This window comes from Mobula birostris, chromosome 15 (assembly GCF_030028105.1).
Source record: "Mobula birostris isolate sMobBir1 chromosome 15, sMobBir1.hap1, whole genome shotgun sequence".
Classification (NCBI taxonomy): domain Eukaryota; kingdom Metazoa; phylum Chordata; class Chondrichthyes; order Myliobatiformes; family Myliobatidae; genus Mobula; species Mobula birostris.
The window spans coordinates 26,536,243-26,557,875 of NC_092384.1; the positions used below are offsets into that span (position 1 = coordinate 26,536,243).

A 21,633-nucleotide genomic window follows, 5' to 3' on the forward strand; every position below is an offset into this window, starting at 1 on the left:
GCAGAACTCATCAGACACCCCCTCCCCCATTTATGTAGCTTTCTTAAACATTAGACAAGAGGAATTCATCTTTTCAGTTATTAAATATTTTTAAGGGAGGAAGAACTCAATACAATGTTTGGACACTTCAGAAAAACAAATTTGGGGGAATAAGCAGTAAACTTGATGTACAAAAAAGTGCAAGTTGAATACTTTGGACTGAGAATACAAAGGACTGTCTGGAAAACCTTAACTTTTTCTTATTGATGAAACCAACTTGCAGACTTTTTTTAAATTAGTATTTTTCCTTGATTCCACAGAGAGGGGAATCTGGTAAAACTGACTGTAGTTTAACATAATTGTGTTAAATATGTTTTCTTTTGATTACAATACCAGTCGTTGAAGAAATTAGAGCAGTGGATATTATGTGGCTGGTCTTCCAAAGAGTAACAAAAACTGTAAGCATAATTAAATCTTTGCAGGATTAAAGGGACAATAATAGCAGGGTGAATATGAAAGGACAGAAATGAGGAATGGATGTTTTCAGAGGCTGGGGTGGGATAGAATAACACAGAATTATCTTCCCTAGAAGATAGTATAATGGCTACAATCCTATTGACTAAGTGTAAATTTTACTATACGTGGCTATTTCAGGGAAAACACAAAACAATAAGGCAATTTAATAACAGACTGAATCAAAACCAACTGGGGAAGTGAAGAAATTGAAAATTAAATTCACCGCAGAAAAAATATTAAGCATTTAATAGGATGAATAAAAGACAATATACACTAAGTTGTATAATATTAAACTGGGTGTCCCTGTACCCAAATCTTTCAGGACAAGGCAACTTTCAAGCAAATCACAGTATCCTTGGCTTGATGAATAGTGGAGTGGAGTAAAACAAACATCTGAAGTCTTTGGAGAAGAATTAAACCTCAGCTGTAATAGCTTTCAATATCACACACTGCATTTTAGGGAGAGCAACTAAACCTCAGAATCACACAAGATTCTGGAAATCCAGAGTAACACAAAAATTGCTGCAGGAACTTAGACCTCAGGCAGTATCTATGGAGATGAATAGAGGCAAAGTTTCGGGCTGAGACTCTACATGAGGAAGACCTCAGAATGCACAGAAGACATCAATATAAATGGTGCCAGAGATGAGGGATACTTTCAGCTGGAGATAGTGAATTGTTTCCCTTGGAGAAGATCAGTTTAAATGAAAACAAAGTGGGCTCAAAATCTTCAACAGTGCAGTATTGGCAACAACGTAAATGAGAAGAAATTATTTCCAGAGGCAAAGATTTAAGATAAGCAAAAGACTATGAAGGGAAAAGGGAAAGATAAATTATGCAACAGGCTTTCTAAATCTAGAATGCATTGTCTAAAATGGTGATTAAATCAGATTTGATCATAATTTTCATTAGGGTATTGGATAAGTAGATGGAGGCAACAAAAATCCAGGGTATGGGCAATAGGGCTCTTTTAAAGAACCATCCACATTCCACACTTACACTGTTTCATTCTATGGTTCCAATTGCTACTCTGCAATAAATAACTCAGCAAGTCTCATGTGAACTGCATTAAAGTATTCTGGTAACACTTAATAGGTTGCACTTTCATGCCTCAATCCATTTCTATCAAGAGCAGCATATTACCTGCAACTTTAATACAATCGCAAAAATTAACTGCTAAAAACCATCATAAATCTACTAATTATGAACAGGACTGAATAGTAAACCAACTAAAACCTTTGGATGAACATAAACCAGTCAAGCTTTGCTCCATTAGTTTATCATGCCAAACAAACCATTCAAGTGAATTTTACTGCTTGGTAATCAAAATCTACCTACAACCAGCCAAGTAGCACACAAATTTTGACAGAAGACATTTAGCTTATCTTTACAGAAAAGCAGCCTAACCCAATTTCAATCCTTTGTATTCTGTAACTACCTTTATTACCAATGCTTCTCACAAAAGTGCAGAAAATTCTCTATTATTGTTGACATGTTTTGGGACTTCAATTGAATTCCCATCTTACTGGCTGTGCTCCACCATTGGACTTCACAAGGAGTGCAACTGATGAGCAGAGGGTTTGCTGAATCCACTGCCGTAGTATAGTGTGGAAGGGCCTTGGTGATAGGTAAAAGGCTTTCAAAAGAGTTTTGTGATCAGGGTTTGGTATGACTCAACTGCACCAGACCATTCCAGGCCCATCATTAGTTCCTAGACTAGTCATATAAGCAAGAACTCTGGTATAGAAAAGGCAAGTTCAGAGGATCGTGGGAAGAGGTTCTTCATTCTCTGCAAACCATGTTCATTTCATATATTAAATCATCTCATGTATTTAATCCTAGAACAGCCTCCTGCCCCATTCAATCTGGCCTAGAAATATAAACATATTATTCTATATCTACACTAATTGAATTTCACCTTGTTCAAAATAGGCAGAAATATTTTGCTACCAAGGCAATAGTACTTTGAAAAACATGGAATAATTCAAACAGAGGTGCCTTTGAGAAAATATGCTCATAAAAATTAAACTAAGGAGCGAGCTGATCTCATTGTTACTCAGCAGCATTAAATTGCTAGTCCATTTTCTATTTTAACTGTAATATGTTTGCCCAAGTCCTTTAAGTGAAAACAAAATCTACAAGCCCTCTTAGTACATTCCATTGTATATATACACACACACACACACACACACACGCACGTGAAAATTCAGACATTCCCAATAGTTGTTGTTAGTTCTCAGCTTGACTTTAAAAAAGCTAATGAAGGGTGAGCATGCATGCAGCTATACTCCAGCATTCACTGAATTGGCCAATCTGCAGCAGAACACCATCTGGCATTTGGTCCCAAATGACAACCATGCTATCGTTTCTTTTGATCACACTAGCAACATATGTAAATGAGAGAAATGAAATACTATAGTGAATCTCTGGAGGACAGCTGTTGCCTCTTTTTCATCATTTTTACATTATCTTCCCAGAAAGGAGTAAATCACGTTGTATTGTTGCTTTGTGACAATTCAGCATATCACTTCCTTCCTCTGTATAAACCTAGGCTTTAAAACGCTTATTTTATTCCATCCTACCTACTATTTTCCTACTTTGGAAATGGCTTACACAAATTGTCTCATCTGGATTTTAAGAAACCTTTCAACTATTGGCTTGCTCGCACAGAGAATGAATGGGCTCGAGTACAGATGGAGCCAGTCTATTTTGTTTAATTCTCCAATACTGGACAATGTTCCAGATTGTTATCAGATATTCCAGATTGATTCCAGATATGTTACTAAATGATTAGAGATCAATATTAAAATGACATGTAACAATTTGGTAAAATGTTTTTTAAAAATTCTCCAAATCATGTAGATTCTGGCAAGATATGGAAAAGGCATTTAAACAAGGGTATATTAGATGTACACTTTCTGAATTTGCAGTGCAATGGGCTTTTCAACTTCAAAAATTTACAGAAAATGGGGAAGGCAAGAATTTATCAGTAAACAGCAGAATATTGGTAATTATCAAATAAGCTTCAGAGATATGTAAACAGTGTCAATACTAGTTACTTACCAAAACACTTTCACAGAGCCCAACTAAAACCAGTTGTGATTTTATGGGGTTTTGCAATTTTGTTTTCAATTTAAAATCAAGTTATAACTGTGACTGCAATAATTTAGACATGTTAAAAGTGAAAACAAACAACTATTCAGGGCACTATTTAAAAGGGCTTTCAAATAACATAACACTGCAAAAGGCAAAGGCAATCAGAATACTATCTTAAGTAACATTTTTAGTAACCATATCCTGAAATATTATGGATTTTTTGCAATTGTTTTGTTTGAAATTTGTATTTATTTTTAAGATTACACTTCTAAAATAGTAACTACAGAAGTTTTCCCCAAAGTTATAACATTTTGAACGATCATACGAACAATCAAAAAGTTACTATGTGTTACACAAAAGGCAGCAGTTTACTCTGACAACTGCCTTGATAAAACAAATAATGGAACATTTTGCAATATTAAAACATACAAATCAGTGCTAATAATTTAAAGATAAACCAATCCAGATAATTTCCAAAAAATCTTTTTATTGTGAACATTTTTGAAACATTATCCAAACAGGAAATTTCCATATTCAAGATAAAAAAAACAAACTTAAAATTACAACAAAATTGTAAATGCTGAAAAACATCAATTAACACAAACCTGTTTTTCTTCTTTTTGAACTAACATGATGGAAATAAACTATTTGCTGAGTGAAATTTCAAGCAGTAACAGTCAAACACTAATTAGAAATATTCTGAAAATATATTTTGGATGCTCATTCAACTCGTGACAGTTGTATTCAACTCTAAGTCGAGGTCAGAATTTTATAGTGAAATGCTTTTTAATGCTTAAAGAATGTGAGAACAGAAGGTTGATGTTCAATTATGTGTTTGATACACTTATGCTAACATGCAGATACAGTTTTACCGTATCATAAATGTAACTATGGAGTAGGAAAAAGGATGCTTATATTTACATAGTTTTGTTTTAAACTGACCAACATATAAAATGCATTATCCAAATTAGAGAAAAGATTATTATTATTTTTTTAAACTAACTAATGCATTAGGTGGACTGAACTGTGGCTCCAAACCAATTTTCTTACCACAGATAAGGGAGGTTCCATTTTTTTTAATAAAACAGTTATGTTAATTCGTAACGTACAGATGTGAATCGTATAGTTATTACACAATCATTACAGGTGGCAGAAGCACATCAGCCATAGAGTTCAATTTAACTCAGTGGAGTCATCAGTCCCTGAAGCATCATCGTAAGTCTTCGAGCTCTTTTACTCACATTATTGGGAGGTTCTGCTTGGTTGAACTGATACAGTTTCTGTCTCACTTGATTTAAAACAGAACCCATATGATCCCTGGCAACTGGGTCTGTGTGATCTAGATTCATGATTGCATCTTCCAGGTAACTGAAATGAAAGCAAAGATTAATTATTGCATTAAAAAAAAAACAAAAAATAGTTGGCCTTTTGACCATTTGAGCTTGTTACACCATTCAATACAATCATGACTGATTGTCCATCTGAATATTAGATTCCTGTTTTCTTTTCAGACCCCTTCATGCCTCATGTCTAGGAATCTATAGACCTCCTAAAAACTATGCAGTGACATGGCTTTCACTTTCTGTGGTTGAGATTTCCACAGGTTTTCCATCATCCAAGTGAAGAGATCTCTCTTCATCTGTCTAACAGGACTTACCCTCATCATAACTCATATCGTCACTTCTCTTTCGATACCTCCCAAACCCCTCATGGGAAACATAACCCGCACATCCACCCTGTCAGAACAGGTAGTAGTCACCATAAATAATTTAATATTTTTCACATAAAAATATGGAAAACTGTATCACAAACAACCATTGAGAGAAAAGATAAAAACAATGACCTTGGATTTATTCATAAACTGCCCTTCACACTGTCAGAATGCCTAAAAAGTGATTATTGACATTGAATTTTTAAATATTCCACACTCAGAATGATCATGTTTTGGGCATAAATTAAAACATAATTTGCAAGATTCCACAATGAATCATTAAATCATTGATACTTTGTTTAAACCACAGGTAACATTAGAGCAGAATTAGGCCTCTCCACCCAACGAGTCTGCTCTGCCATTCAATCATGGCATTTTTAAACCACATTGTCTCCTTTTCTTCCCATAACCCTTAAACCCCTGAAGATGATGGGGATTGGTTGAATGTAAATTTCCTTTAAGTTCTACTTGTAACTTAGTTTAATACATTATATGAAAGACAGCACCATTTACAATGTAGCATTGCACTGGAGTGTCAATGGTTATTTGGATCCTGATTATGGAAGATGGCTCCTTGGAAGTAACTCTAATAAAAGATACCAGTTAAAACATTAACCCTTTTCTCTCCAGTGTTAACTGATTGCTTACTAATTATTAATTTCAATATTGTAGCTGAACAGCACTCATAATTTTTCCTTATTTTTTCTTAGCACCTTACCCGAGTTTTAACTCTGTGCGAGAGTTGAGATCTGTGGAGAGCTGTTGAATAAGTGAAAGCAAAACTGGCTGGGTTAGGGGACATGGATGCTGACCAAAGACTAGGTGAGAATCCACAGTTTCACAGACATAAAGTACCAGGTTGAGATCTGCCGCAGTCAAGGCCTGATTGACAGAACAGAAAGAATTAATGAAGCAAGTTGACAGTTAAATTTAATCCAAAGTCATAAGCAAATGTTTCCTGCTCAAATCATTACATTTTTACTCATAGCTTACTGCAGTTGTTCAATAATTAGTGTAATAATTTGAGCAGCAAAAGTAAATGAACCAGTTCTGTAAAAGTTTTAAATTTTAAATAAAAGGAATTTAAGAATAGTGTTCAGTCACATACCTTAATACTGTTAAAAAAAACACCTGTCATCTCACAATTAGTGGCACTGGGAGACAAGATCTCCTTTTTATTCTTCAACAATCCCCAATTCATATTACACTATAACACTAATATCATTTGCAAATCACCAAGTCAAAAATTAGGAGCTCTTGTGGGAAACTATCTTGTCAAAATCTGGTGGCTCAGTTTCTCTCATTGCTATATTGCAAAATCCAATATGTCAAATTAATATTTTTTTGCAAGAATACATTAACAACCCATTTACAAATCAAGGAAAATTTGGTTTCTAAGTTATTATTAAATGCTGTGTACATGGTGGCTGCTACTTTTATTTTCATCTACTCAGAGACCCTATAAAGCCTTTCCATGAATTGAAACGTCATTCATTTCATATGTATTTGCTTCTCCTTTTAATTATATGTCCAACCTTATTGGTACAGAGCTTATTTTCAGTATAGCATACAGTACAGGAACTGATCTTTTGGCCTACCATGTCTATGCAAACCACTAGGTACCTCTTTACACTAATCACATTTACCAATACATGGAGTGTAACCTACAATGCCTGGCAATTCATCCGGATGTTTCTTAAATGTTTTCTTAGACACGCTTGTCATGGGGTAAAGTTTCTTCCCATCTGTGCCCCTCAATTTTGTACTTCTATTGGTTCTTTCCTCAGCCTCCTATGGTCCAAGGAAAGCAAACCTATCCTATCCAACCTCTCCTCATAACTTAACATTGCATCTGAGACAATATCCTGGTAAATCACACCTGTCTGTTCTACAGTGCAATCATGTCCTTCTTACGCATGACAAGAACTGCTTGCAATATTCTATGGCCTAACCAATGTTTCAGAAAGTTGTTCTAAGACCTCTCTGAACTGAAGCTTTTCTTCACCACCCCAGTTACCTGTGCTGCCATTTTCAAGAATCTATTGGACTTGTACACAAAAGTCCCTTTGCTCCTTAATATTTCCTAGGACCCTATCATTCACTGTGCACATCTTTAATCCTCTAGAATGCATCACATCACACTCGGCACGATGAATTTTCATCTGCCATTGCCCTATTCAACTTACTAGCTAATCAATAATCTAACACCACCTACTCACTATCAACACTAATTTTCATGCCATCTACTTTTAATCAAACTTTTATATTCACATCCAAGTCCTTAATGTACATAACAAATAACAAAAGTCCCAGCGTAAATCCCACTAGTCACAAACAAAATAAAAATGCATATAATACTAGAAGAATAGCATTGGACCAAATTGGAACAGACTTTGCTCACAAGGTAAACAATAGACGGTAGTGCTATGTCAGGAAAGTTCCAAATCAACAAAAATGCATTCATGCTTTAGGTCCTCAAACCAGAGCATGTTCTCATCTTTAGGATTTTATTTGTATGGCAGGATGCAATGCTACACTAATAACTTCATAAAAGCAGCATCCAGTAAAAGAAACACTGTCAACCTACACAATCTTAATTACTTGCAACTTTAACCTTATTTGAGGTAACATTAAACTAGTTGAAAAAGGCTTGATGCTTTATTTTAGTTCCCTTGAGAAAGCTCAATTTATAGAAAGTAATAACCTGTTTGCTAATTTAACAGTCGGTTATTGCCAGGCAATCATTTCTATAAGCTGTACATAAAGCAGAATCTCAGTAGATTAGCTTCAATGAACCTGCCTTCAGTAGACATTAGTCCAAGTAAATTATCAAGGTACGTATGTCACCATACCTTGAGATTCAATTTCTTGCAACCAGTAATTTTTACAGTAGTTACATCTCTAAGCAATTTTATACTGAGATTTTCAGATTACCTTTGGGCAATTTGTAATCATGTAAAAATGAATTACATAGCTCCCAAATGGAAGAAAAACTCAAAACACTACAACTCTGAAATATTTCTCAGGAAACAAGTCGGTTCACTTGCATGCAAGACCAGATAGATGATGGCCACAACAAGTCAACCACGAATTGTCATCAAGAATTTACTTTATGCGTTCAAAAGTCAGAAGGTTATGTGGCAACTTTATGAAACTCTGGTTAGGCCATGTCTGGAATATTGTCACCCCACTATAGGAAGGATGTTGAGGCTTTGGAGAGGGTGCAGAAGAGGTTTACCAGGTTGCTACCTGGTTTAGAGTGTACGTGCTCTCACAAGAAGCTGGATAATCTTGGCTTCTTTTCTCAAGAGTGCCGGAGTCTGAGGGGAGATCTGATAAGAGATTTACAAGATTATGAGAGATACAGATATAGTGGACAGAGAGCATCTGTTTCCCAGGGTAAAATGACTAACACCAAAAGGCCTGCATTGAAGGTGAGACGTGGTAGGATCAACGGGGATGTGAGGGGCAAGTTTTTTTGACTCAGATGTGGATGCCCGGAATGCACTGCCCGGTATGGTGGTAGAAGCAAATATATTAAAGATTTTTAAGAGATGTTTGGATAGGTACATGGATGTAAGGAAGGTAGAGGGATATAGGCATGGTGTAGATAGGAGGGATGAGTGTTTGGTGTTTTTTGATTTCCTTTTTAGCTGGTTTAGCACAACCTTGTGAGCTGAATGGTCTGTTCCTGTGCTGTACTGTGCAATATAATCATTTGACAAGGTTCCAGATGGACATGTATATCCACACATTCTTAAAAACATCAGGGCACATTTGGTCAACAGATTACAAAGAGGTGACTGTAGTAAAGTTTCAGAGATTTACAAAGACTTTGCTAGGCTGGAAAGATTTAGATAAGAAAGATAGTATGAGCTGGGATTGCCCTCTTTGCAATTAAGGCAACTGTGGAGAAGCCTTAACTGAGGTTAAAAAAAAAATATTAAGGGTCCAACACATAGTCAAAAGGAAGGGATTAGTTCTCTTAACCATGGGATGAAAGGGGATGTCCAGAGGAGAGACTAGAGGAAAAAAAATTGGGGGATAGAAACAAGTAGGCTAGATTTAAAAAAATAATTACTTGTAAAATTAGAAGAGAGATGAGAGAGAAAGATCAAAGAGTGAGAGGGGACTGGAACTAACTGCTTGAAAAGGGGCAAGTACTTAAAGAGCCATGACCTGCAAGGCTATGTGCTAATTACTGGAAAGCAAAGTTATGCTGGGAGCTTACTTTGAAATGACAGAGGCACCATGGGCCAAATAACCACCTGGTGTTGGAAATTTTCTACAAAAATCTAAAACTTGATACATCACTGTCACATGTAACAAGATATAGTGCAAAGCATATATTGCATCAAATCATTACACAGTGCACTGGGCTAGAATAAGGTCAAAGCAATAAAGCAGAATAAAGACCATAAGACCAGAGCAGAATTGGCCATTCAGCCATCAAGTCTGCTCCACCATTTCCTAATGGCTGATTTATTTTCTCTATCAATCCCATTCTCCTGCTTCCCCCCCCCCCGCCCCCACAACCTTTGACGCCCTGACTAATCAAGAATCTATCAACCTAGGAGCCTCTGCTTTAAATATACTAAATAAATTTCTTCCCGTTCAGAAAATAGTTTACACCTTTACTCCATCTACCAAAGTGCACGACCAGATACTTCCCTACACTATATTCCATCTGCCATTTCTTTGCCCATTTTCCCTATCTATTCAAGACCTTCCAGCAGACTTCCTGCTTCCTCAACACCATCTGTCCTCCACCTAACTTCGTATCTTCTGCAAACTTGGCCACAAGTCATCAGTTCTGTCATTCAAATTACTGAAATATAGCATGACGAGAAGCAGTCCCAACACTGACCCCTGCGGAACACCACTAGTCACTGGCAGCCAACCAGAAAAGGCCCCTTTATTGTGACTCTTTGCCTCCTGGTAGTCAGTCAGCCTTCCTATCCATGCTGATACCTCTCCTGTAATACTATGGGCTCTTATCTCGCTAAGCAGCCTCATGAGTGGCACCTTGTCAGAGGCCTTCTGAAAATCCAAGCATACAACATCCAATAATGCTCCTTTGTCTATCCTGTTTACTGTTTCCTCAAAGAATACCAACAAATTTATCAGGTCAGATTTCCCCTTAACCATGCTGAGTTTGGCCTATTTTATCAAGTGCCTCATAGTAACCAAAACCTCATCCTTACCAATTGACCCCATCATCTTCCCAACTACTGAGGTCAGACTAACTGGCCTACAATTTCTTTTCTTCTGTGTCCCTACCTTCTTAAAGAATTGAGTGACAGTTTCAATTTTCCAGGCCTCCAGAACCATGCTAGAATCCAGAGATTCTTGAAAGATCATCAACACCTCCACAATCTCTTCAGCCACCTCTTTTAGAACCCTGGGGTGCAGTCCATCTTGTCCAGGTAATTTTTCTACCTTCAGACCTTTCAGCTTCACAAGCATCTTGTTAGTAATAACAACTATACTCACTTCTGGCCGACACTCTTGAACTTCTGGCATAATGCTAGTGTCTTCCACAGCGTCATTTTCTAGTGACCAATATCCACTCTTGCCTCTTGTTTACTCCTTATGTCTGAAAAACTTTTGGAATCCTCTTTCATTATGGACTAGCTTATCTTCATATTTCATCTTTTCTCTCCTTATGGCTTTTTTGGTTGCCTGTTTTTTTTTTTAAAAATAAAAGTTTCCCAATCCTCTAACTTACCACTAATTTTTGCTCCATTATATGCCTTCTTTTGCTTTATGCTGTCTTTGACTTCCCTTGCCAGCCACTGTTACATCATCCTCCCTTTATAATACTTCATCTTTGGGATGTATCTATCCTGCAACTTCTGAATTGCTCCCTGAAACTCCAGCATTGCTGCTAGTATCCCCTTCAAAGCAACTTTAGCCAGCTTCTTGTTCATGCCTCTGTAATTCACTTGATTTTCTCCAATCTACCTGCATATTGAAAACCCCCATGACTACTGTAACATTGTGTTTTGTTTTTTTTATATGCCTTTTCTGTCTCCTGTTGTAATTTGTACCCCACATCTTGGCTACTGTTCTGAGGCTTGTATATGACTCCCATCAGGGCTTTTTTTTTTTACCCTTGCAGTTTCTTAACTCTACCCGCAAGGGTTCTACATCTTCCGATCCTGTGTCACCGCCTTCTACCGATTTGATTTGAATTTTTAACAAAACAGCCACCCTTCCTCCTCTGCCTACCCACCTGTCCTTTTAATATGTGTAACTTTGGATGTTAAGCTCACAATCACCATGTCTGTAAAAATATTCACCGGCCCCCCCCCCCACAGAAGTTTTCAGGTTTTATTGTTTTACAACAATGAATTAGTGGATTTATCTTTTTTGACAAGATCAACAGAAAAAGACAGTTTTGTGTCAAAATGAAAACAGAGCTCTACAAAGTGATCTAAATTAATTACAAATAAAAACACCAAATAATTGATTGCATAAGCATTCACTCCCTTCAAGTCAGTATTTAGTGGATGCATCTTTGGCAGCGATTACAGCCTTGATTCTGTGTGGATAGCTCTATCAGCTTTGCAAATCTGGACAGTGCAATTTCCCCCAATTCTTCTTTATAAAACTGTTCAAGTTCTGTCAGATTGCATGAAGATCGTGAGCAAACAGCCCTTTTCAAGTCCAGCCACAAATTCTCAATTGGAGACTCTGACTCGGCCACTTCAGGACATTAACTTTGTTGTTTTTAAGCCACTGCTGTGAAGCTTGGCTTTATGCTTGGAGTCATTGTCTTGTCGGAAAACAAATCTCCCAAGTTGCAGTTCTCTTGCAGACTGCATCAGGTTTTCTTCAGGATTCCCTGTACTCTGCTGCATTCATTTTACCCTCTACCTTCACAAGCCTTCCTGGGTCTGCTGCAGTGAAGCATCACCATAGCCTGATACAGCCACCACCACGCTTCACCGTAGGGATGGTGTGTTTTTGATGGTGTTTAGTCTAATGGCCAAAAAGCTCAATTTTGGTTTCAGCAGACCACAGAACCTTCTTCCAGCTGACTTCAGTCTCCCACATGCCTTCTAGCAAACTCTAGCTGATATTTCATGAGTTTTTTCTCTTCTCATTCTCTCATAAAGCTGCAACTGGTGAAGCACCCAGGCAACAGTTGTATGCGCAGTCTCGTTCATCCTAGCAACTAAGCTTTTAACTCCTCCAGAGTTGCCATAAGTCTCTTGGCGGCCTCCCTCTCTAGTCTCCTTGCACAATCACTCAGTTTTTGAGGATTGCCTGCTCCAGGTAGATTTACAGCTGTGCCATACTCTTTCCATTTCTTGACAACTGACTTAACTGTACTCCAAAGGATATTCAGTGTCTTGGAAATTTTCTTCTATCCATGTCCTGACTTGTGCTTTTCAATAACCTTTTCATGGAGTTGCTGGAGTGTTCTTTTGTTTACATGGTGTAGTTTTTGCCAGGATACTGACTCACCAGCAGCTGGACCTTCCAGTTACAGGACAATTTTTACTACAATCAGTTGAAACATCTTGACTGTACACAGGTCTCCAAAAACAGATCTCCATCTACAAGATCATCTCCTTTATTCCAAATACTACACACATTCAAATATTACACCTCTAGTCCTGTATTCATCATCCTTTTCAATTTTGCTCCACTTCAACTCATACCACTGTCTGCCCTATCATCTGCCTGTCCTTCCTCATAGTCTCACTACACATTGTATCTACTTGTATACCAACTATACCAAATGGTTCCCATTCCCTTCCCAAAATAATTTTAGTCCTCCCCGAAGTTCTAGTAAACCTGCCCACAAGAATATTGGTCCCCCATAGGTTCAAGTATAACCAGCCCTTTTCATATAGAAGATATCTCAATGATCCAGAAAGCTGAAAGCCTGTCCCAATTCCTTGGCCACACATTTATCTGCCAGATCAGCCTATTCATACCCCCAATGACATATGGCACAGGTAGCAATCCAGAGATTCCTACCCTGGAAATCCGGCTTTTCAGCTTCCAACTTAACTCTTTATATTCTCACTTCAGGGCCTCCTCTCTTTACCCACTTATGTAGTTGATACCAACATATACCATAACTTCCAGCTGCTCACTCTTCCCCTTTTAGGATGTTGTGGACCCAAGCTGAGACATCCCTGACCCTGGCACCTGTGAAGCAATATACCAACCTGGGTGTCTCTTTCAGGTCCACAGAATGCCCTGTCCGATCCTCTAACCATGGAATCCCCCATCACAACTGCACTCTTCTTCTCCTTCCTCCCTTATTGAGCCACAGAGCCAGACTCAGTGCCAGAGACCTGACCACTGTAGCTTTCCCTTGCTAGGTCATCTTCCCCAACAGAATTCAAAGTGGTATACCTGTTGTTGAAGAGAATGGCCACAGGGGTACTCTGCATTGGTTGCCTATCCTCTCCCCAGTTACCCGTGTCCTGCACCTGGGGTATAACTACCTCCCTGTATGTCCTGTTGATCAACCCCCAAGCCTCCCAAATGATCCGGAGTTCATCCAGTTCCAGCTCCAATTCCTTAACACGTACTGAAAGAAGCCACAGCTGGATACACTTCTTGCAGATAAAGTCACCAGGGACAATGGAGATCTTCCAGCCTTCCCACATCCTGCAAGAGCAGTTGCTCTAACTATGCAATACGAAAATCAAGAATCTATTTCATTATACAAGAGGGCCGTTCAAGAGTCTGAATACGGTGGGATAGAAGCTGCCCTTGAGCAAGGTGGGTATACTTTCAGGTTTTGTATCTTCTTTCCAATGGGGAATGGATGAAGAGAGAATGTTGAGGTTGGGTGAGGCCTACGATTATGCTGGCTACTTCAGTGTGGCAAGTATAGAAAGAGTCCACAAGGGGAAGGCTGGTTCCAGTGATGTGCTGAGCTGTGACCACAACTTTCTGCAATTTACTAGGGTCAAATGCAGAGCAGTTGCCATACCAAGCCATTACTCCTCCAGACAGAATGCTTTCTATGTGCATCATTAAAAATTGTTAAGAGTCATCAGGAACATGCTGAACTTCTTTAGCTGCCTGACAAAGCAGAGGCATTGGTGAGCTTTCTTGGCTGTGATATCAACATGGGTGACCAGGACAGGCCACTGGTGACGTTCACACCTCGGAACTTGAACCATTCAACTTGAACACTGTTGATGGAGATGGCCAAATACACAACCTCCCAATCTGAAGACAATTACCGGCTTTTGTTGTCATTGAGGGAAAGCTCACAGTTCAAATTTATTATCAAAGTATGTATATCATATAAAACCTGAGATTCATCTTCTTGCAGATACTCACAAAACAAAGACATAATAGAATTCACTAAAAAACAGACAAGATAGCCACATATCCAATTTGCAAGTGGACAACTTGCACAAATAATTTAAAAAATTGTAAACAAAAGCACATGAACATGTATTGCAGAGTCCCTGTGTGACCACAGCTGCAGAGCCCATCCAGAAGCCCAGTGGCTGCAGGGCCACAACTGATCCTGAACCTGCCGGCGTGGGGCCCAAGACACTAGCACTTCCCGCCCAACAGTAGTAACGAGAAGTGGGGGAGACCGGTCAAACACCAGGCAACGGTGCTGAACATCTATTCATTTTCCACTCTCACTCTCAATGATTTTAATCTTGCTCAGTGCTTTAATTGACAGAGTAATGGAGCCGACCACAGGTTTGTCTTCCGCTTTCAGATCTCGACATGGTGACCACCCCATATACAGTGGTATCTTCTGCAAACTTGTAGATGGAGTTACAACATGATCTAGCGTCGCAGTCATGAGTGTATAGGGAGAAGAGTGGGGGCCTGAGGACGCAACCTTGTAGAGCACCAGTGTTTAGAATAATTGTGGTAAGGATGTTGCTGCCAACCTTTACTGCTTCGAGTCTGTTGGTCAGAAAGTCAAGGATCCAGTTTCAGGGGGAGGCATTAATTCCCAGGGTTCGGTGATGAGTTTGCTTTGAATAACAGTATTGAAGGACAAAGTGTAGTCAATAAACAATAGTCTATCATAGGTGTCTCTACTGTCCAGATGCTCCAGAGATGTGTAGGGCCAGTGAGGTAAATCACAGGGGGTTGAGGTTGTCTGGAAAGCTAGAGTTGTTACGTGCCATGACCAACTCTCAACCCGCATCATGGCAAGATGTTAAAGGGCAGTAGTCATTAAGGTTGATTATCCTGTTTTTCCTGTGTACTGGGATGACAGCAAACTTCTTAAAGCAGCAAGGAATCACAGCCTGAAGCAGGGAGGGGTTAAAATTACCTGCAAATACCCCTGCCAGCTGAGCCACACAGGGACTGAGAAGTACAGACTGAATTGGTCATATATTTCATTTTAATGTTGAAAGATTAAAAGTAGTCACATTACTGGCTCACTGTGGAACATAGTCAGTAAATCAAAAGTACTGATGAACTGGGAAAAATAGAGCCGCTACACGATTTTTAAAAATGGATGTTTGTCAAGGAACTAAAATTAATTGCAATTATACTTTTAAAGACAATCGAAATGCTAACATGCTTGAATATCTCAAGGTCAGTATTCAACACCATCATCCCCTCAAAACTAATCAGTAAACTCCAAAACCTGGGCTTCAGTACCCCTTTGTGCAACTAGAACCTAGAATTCCTCACTTCTAGACCCCAGTCAGTTCGGATTGGCAAAATCATCTCCTCCACAATCTCCAGGAGCACCACTGCTCTAACCGTTTTACACCTATGACTCAAGTACAGCTCCAACACCATGTACAGGTTTGCTGATGACACCACTGTTGTGGGCTGCATCAAAGGTGGTGATGAATCAGTATACAGGAGGGAGATTGAAAACTTGGCTGAGTGGTGTAATAACAACAACCTCTCACTCAATGTCAACAAGGCCAAGGAACAGATTGTAGACTTCAGGAGAGGGAAACCAGAGGCCCATAAGCCAGAAAACTGGGCAAAGAACAACCAAGCTAAAAGGAGAGGGTATGGCAGATGTAACAGTTCAACCTTCAAATCATCAATTCTTACACCATGGCAAAAATGAGCAGAGCAACAAGACAATAGGTGGTCAACCTGCATCAGCAAGGTCTCTCCCAAACAAAAATTTCGCAGCAGCTGGTAGTTTTAAAGATATGCTGTCCAAGCTCTTGTGAAGAAGCACAAAGAAATAGGCATGGTCAAGGACCAGAAACACAACAGTCAGCTATGGAAAATGAGTGCAACAGACAAGAAATACATCAAACTGATATCCTTTCTAAATCTGAAATGAAGTGAACTTACAGAAACCACTGAAACCCACAACACCCCTCAACACTCTGGAGATGTCTTGTCAGAAGTGGTCTTCATGGAAGAGTTGCTGCCAAAAAGCCATTCCTCCAAAGTGGAAACAAAACCAAAAGGCTCAGCTACACACAAAAACACAAGGACTGGGATGCTGAACAATGGCAGCAAGTGCTCTGGACCAATGAGTCAAATTTGAAACTTTTGGTTCAAACAGGAGGCACTTTGCTGGTAGAAGAGTCAGAGCACACTACATGGGTAAGTGTCTGCAGCCAATAGTGAAGCAAGGCAGAGGTTCCCTGCTGGTTTGGAGTGCAGTTCTGCAAATGGAGTTGGTGATCTAGTCAAAAATAATGGATCCTCAAAGTCGAGAAGTATAAGCAGATTCACATCCATCAGGCAATACCAACAGAGAGGCATCTGATCAGTCCCAACTTCATTCTGCAGCAGGAGAATGACCCCAAAAACACAACCCATGTCATAAACTATCTTCAGCAAAAAGAACAAGGAGTTCTGGAACAGATGGTATGGCCTCCTCAGAGCCCTGATCTCAAAATCAAGGCCATCTGAGATTATCTGGAGAGACAGAAGCAAGTGAGACAGCCAAAGTCTGCAGAAGAACTACGGCAAGCTCTCCAAGATGCTTGGAACAATCTACCAGCCAATTTTCTTATAAAACTGCATGACAGTATATCTAAGAGAATTGGTCCAGCTTTAAAGGCAAAGGGTGGTTACAACAAATATTGATTTTTAGTGTTTTTCTACTGTTTACTGCTTTATTAATTTTTTGATATTTAGAAACTTTTCATTTTGTTATTTTTGAAAGTATCCTTGCTTTAGAGAATTTCTTTTTACATGAGCCCGTCTTTTGTATATGACGTTAAATACAAATGCTAAATTGTGCAGCAATGATTAGACTCAAAGATGCTAAAAGTCTTTATACCAACTGATCTGAGTATCAGCAAATATCTAAAATTTCATCTCCACTAGAAATTCGTTTGTCACTTTGTGGTAATAGGCTCAATCTCCTACACAAACCTGTTGAAAAGCTTGGTTCAGTTGTCCCTGTTGCAACAGCTGTAAAATATGGGCCTGTTGGGATTGGAAATCCATGTGAGTTGATGGAATTGGAGTGCCAGCAGCTGATCGCATGGCCTGCATTATGCTAGAAGCAACAGCAGCCTGTTGTTCCTTCATTGCAAGGCCAACTTCTCCTTTAACGATTCTCTGCACTTGAGTTAAAATCGATTCCTGCAAACTGTTGAAAATCAATATGAATGTCATGAAGCATTTTTCCATTAAGTCCTACATATTGTAGCTGTGGATACATTTAATAAACAAACTGTCTCTTATCCAAAAATTAGCATGCTGAACTGTGCATTTCATTTATGACAAAGGAAAAATATCAACTTTTAATCTGTTTATATGATGCCTTTCAACTGAAATTATATATGGAATAATACCAAAACAATCTGTACGCAGCTAGAAATATTGTTTTTAAAAATTTCTCACTACACATGTATTCAGCTGCAGTAGCACCACCTGAGATTTCCCCCATGAGGACTTAATCCAGAGATCTCAAAATACTGAAACAGGTGACTCACAAAAGAATTACACTACCTAACAGACAAAGGAAAAAGCAGGCCAATACCTGTGTGCATCTAAATTAAAGACTAGAAATTAATTGTGATCCTGCTAAACATGACAATGGCACATGCTACTGAGGTTTAGATTACGTAGTGTGGATATGCAATTTGTTCAATTATCATTGATAAGGTGATGTCCTAGAGGACTGGCAAGTGGAGGAAAGGGAAGGGACTGGAGGAAAGGGAGGTTGGTTCACGAATAGAGAAAGCTTGGAGACAGTGTGAAAGGGGGAATAGGCAAGTGATCGAGAAGGGACGCGCTTCGACTGATGGCTTGAGGTGTGTCTATTTTAATGCGAGGAGTATTATGAACAAAGCATATGAGCTTAGACTGTGAATCAGTACTTGGAGCTATGATGTTGTGGCCATTACAGAGACTTGGATGGCTCAGGGGCAGGAATGGTTACTTCAAGTGCCAGGCTTTAGATGTTTCAGAAAGGAAAGGGAGGGAGGCAAAACAGGTGGGAGTGTGGCACTGTTGATCAAGGATAGTGTCACGGCTGCAGAAAAGGAGGAAGTCATAGAGAAGTTGTCTACAGAGTCTCTGTGGGTGGAAGTTAGGAATAGGAAGGGGTCAATAACTCTGCTGGTTGTTTTTTTTTAATATATAGACCACCCAATAGTAACAGGGACATTGAGGAGCAGATAGGGAGACAGATTCTGTAAAGGTCTAATAATAACAGGGTTGTTGTGGTGAGAGATTTTAATTTCCCAAATATTGATTGGCATCTCCCTACAGCGAGAGGTTTAGATGGGGTGGAGTTTGTTAGGTGTATTCAGGAAGGTTTCTTAACACAATATGTAGAGGCTGTACTTCACCTGGAATTGGGAAATGAACCTGGTCAGGGGTCAGGTCTCTCAGTGGGAGAGCATTTTGGAGATAGTGATCACAATTCTATCTCCTTTACCAGAATATCAGAGAGAGATAGGAACTGACAAGTTAGGGAAACGTTTAATTGGAGTAAGAGAAATATGAGGCTATCAGGCAGGAACTTAGAAGCATAAATTGGAAACAAATGTTCTCAGGGAAACGTATGGAAGAAATGTGGCAAATGTTCAGGGGATATTTGCGTGGGGTTCTGCATATGTCATTTCAATGAGATGGAAAGGATGGTAGGGTACAGGAACCATGGTGTACAAAGGCTGTTGCAAATCTAGTCAAGAGGTAAAGAGCTTACAAAAGGTTTAAAAAAAAAACTAGGTAATGATAGAGATCTAGAAGATTACAAGGCTAAAAGGAAGGAGTTTAAGAATGAAATTAGGAGTGCCAGTAGGGGCAGACACGATTAAGGAAAACTCCAAGGCATTCTACAAGTATGTGAAGAACAAGAGTTAAGACATGACAGAATAGGATCAATCAAGTGTGACAGTGGAAAAATGTGTATGGAACCGAAGGAGATAGCAGAGGTACTTAATGAATACTTTGCTTCAGTATTCACTACGGAAAAGGATCTTGGTGATTGTAGGGATGACTTGCAGCGGACTGAAAAGCTTGAGCATGTAGATATTAAGGAAGAGGATGTGCTGGAGCTTTTGGAAAGCATCAAGTTGGACAAGTCACCAGGACCAGACAGGATGTACCCCAGCCTACTGTGGGAAGCGAGGGAGGAGACTGCTGAGCCTTGGGTGATCTTTGCACCATCAATGAAGACGGGAAAGATTCCAGAGGATTGGAGGGTTGTGGATGTTGTTCCCTTATTCAAGAAAGGGAGTAGAGATAGCCCAGGAAATTATAGACCAGTGAGTCTTACTTCAGTGGTTGATAAATTGATGAAGAAGATCCTGAGAGGTAAGATTTATGAACATTTGGTGAGGCATAATGATTAGGAATAGTCAGCATGGCTTTGTCAAAGGCCTTATGAGCCTGATTGAATTTTTTGAGGATGTGACTAATCACATTGATGAAGGTAGAGCCACTGGTGTGCCTCAGGGATCTGCTCTGGAACCCCTACTCTTTGTGATTTTTATAAATGACCTGGATAAGGAAGTGGAGAGATGGGTTAGTAAATTTGCTGATGACTCAAAGGGTGTGGCTGTTGTGGATAGTTTGGAGGGCTGTCAGAGGTTACAGCGGGACATTGATAGGATGCAAAACTGGGCTGAGAAGTGGCAGATGGAGTTCAACCCAGACAAGTGTGAAGTGGTAAATTTTGGTAGGTCAGATATGATAGCAGAATATAGTATTAATTGTAAGACTCTTGGCAGTGTGGAGGATCAGGGGGATCTTGGGGTCCGAGTCCATAGGACGCTCAAAGTAGCTGTGCAGCTTGACTCTGTGGTTAAGAAGGCATACAGTGCATTGGTCTTCATCAACTGTGGGTCTGAGTTTAAGAGCTGAGAGGTGATGTTGCAGCTATATTGGACCCTGGTCAGACCCCACTTGGAATACTGTGCTCATTTCGCCTCACTACAGGAAGGACGTGGAAACCATAGAAAGGGCGCAGAGGAGATTTACAAGGATGTTGCCTGGATTGGGGAGCATGCCTTCTGAAAACAGGTTGAGTGAACTTGGCCTTTACTTATTTTTTTCCCCTGAGTGGTGGATGCCTGGAATCTGCTGCCAAATACATAGGAGGCTTTTAAGAGACGTTTGGGTAGGCACGTGGATGCAAGGAAGATGGAGGGATACGGACATTGCGTCAGTAGGAGGGATTAGTGTTTGAGTGTTTTTGATTTGCTTTTTACCTGGTTCAGCACAACACTATGGGCTGCATAGCCTGTTCCTGTGCTGTACTGTGCCACATTCTATGCTGATTTTTTTTCATCTTGCTCACATCCATATACCTATCCAAATGCCTTGAATGTTGCGATTGTACCTGCCTTGACCACTTCCTCTGGTTCATTCCAGGTGCTCATTACCCTCATGTCTCCTTTTATCTTCTGAGGTCAACCCTCATTCTCCTATGCTCCAAAGAATAAAGATTCAGTGTGGTCAACCTCTTCCTGTAATTCAGGCCCTCTACTCCAGGCAGCATCCTTCAATCTCTTTAAGTGCAACAATGTATTTCCCTATAACATGATGACCAAAACGGTACACAATATTCCAAGTGTGGTCTCACCAATGACTTAGAGAACTGAAACACTGTCCCTACTCCAAAGCTGACTGATGAAGGCCTGCGTCTAAGCACCTTCACCAGCCTGTCTATTTGCAAAGCTGCTTTCAGCAAACTGTGCACTTGTACTCCCAGATCCCCCTGTTTCACTGCACTCATCAGTGCCCAGTCATTCACTGCACAAGTCCTACCCTGGTTTGACTGTCCAAATGCATCACCTCACTCTTATCTAAATTGAAATCTATTTGCCATTCCTCAACTCATCTCCCTAATTGATCAAGATCTCTTTGTAATTCACTGTAAACTGCTCCAAGACCCCCTAATTTAATATAATCAGCAAACTTGGTAA

At 39.5% G+C, this 21,633-nt stretch overlaps 1 protein-coding gene across 1 annotated transcript in view; it reads right to left on the reverse strand.

The window, feature by feature from the left end:
* Positions 1-4,152: 4,152 nt before the first annotated feature.
* Positions 4,153-21,633, reverse strand: part of edc4 (enhancer of mRNA decapping 4) — a 108,022-nt gene continuing 90,541 nt past the window's right edge. The window contains exons 27-29 of the mRNA XM_072279489.1: positions 17,624-17,843; positions 6,021-6,184; positions 4,153-4,959 (exon numbers count right to left, since the gene is read on the reverse strand). Coding sequence (XP_072135590.1) covers positions 4,770-4,959; positions 6,021-6,184; positions 17,624-17,843 — 574 coding nt within the window. The 3' untranslated portion in view covers positions 4,153-4,769. The remainder of the gene's footprint in view (positions 4,960-6,020; positions 6,185-17,623; positions 17,844-21,633) is intronic.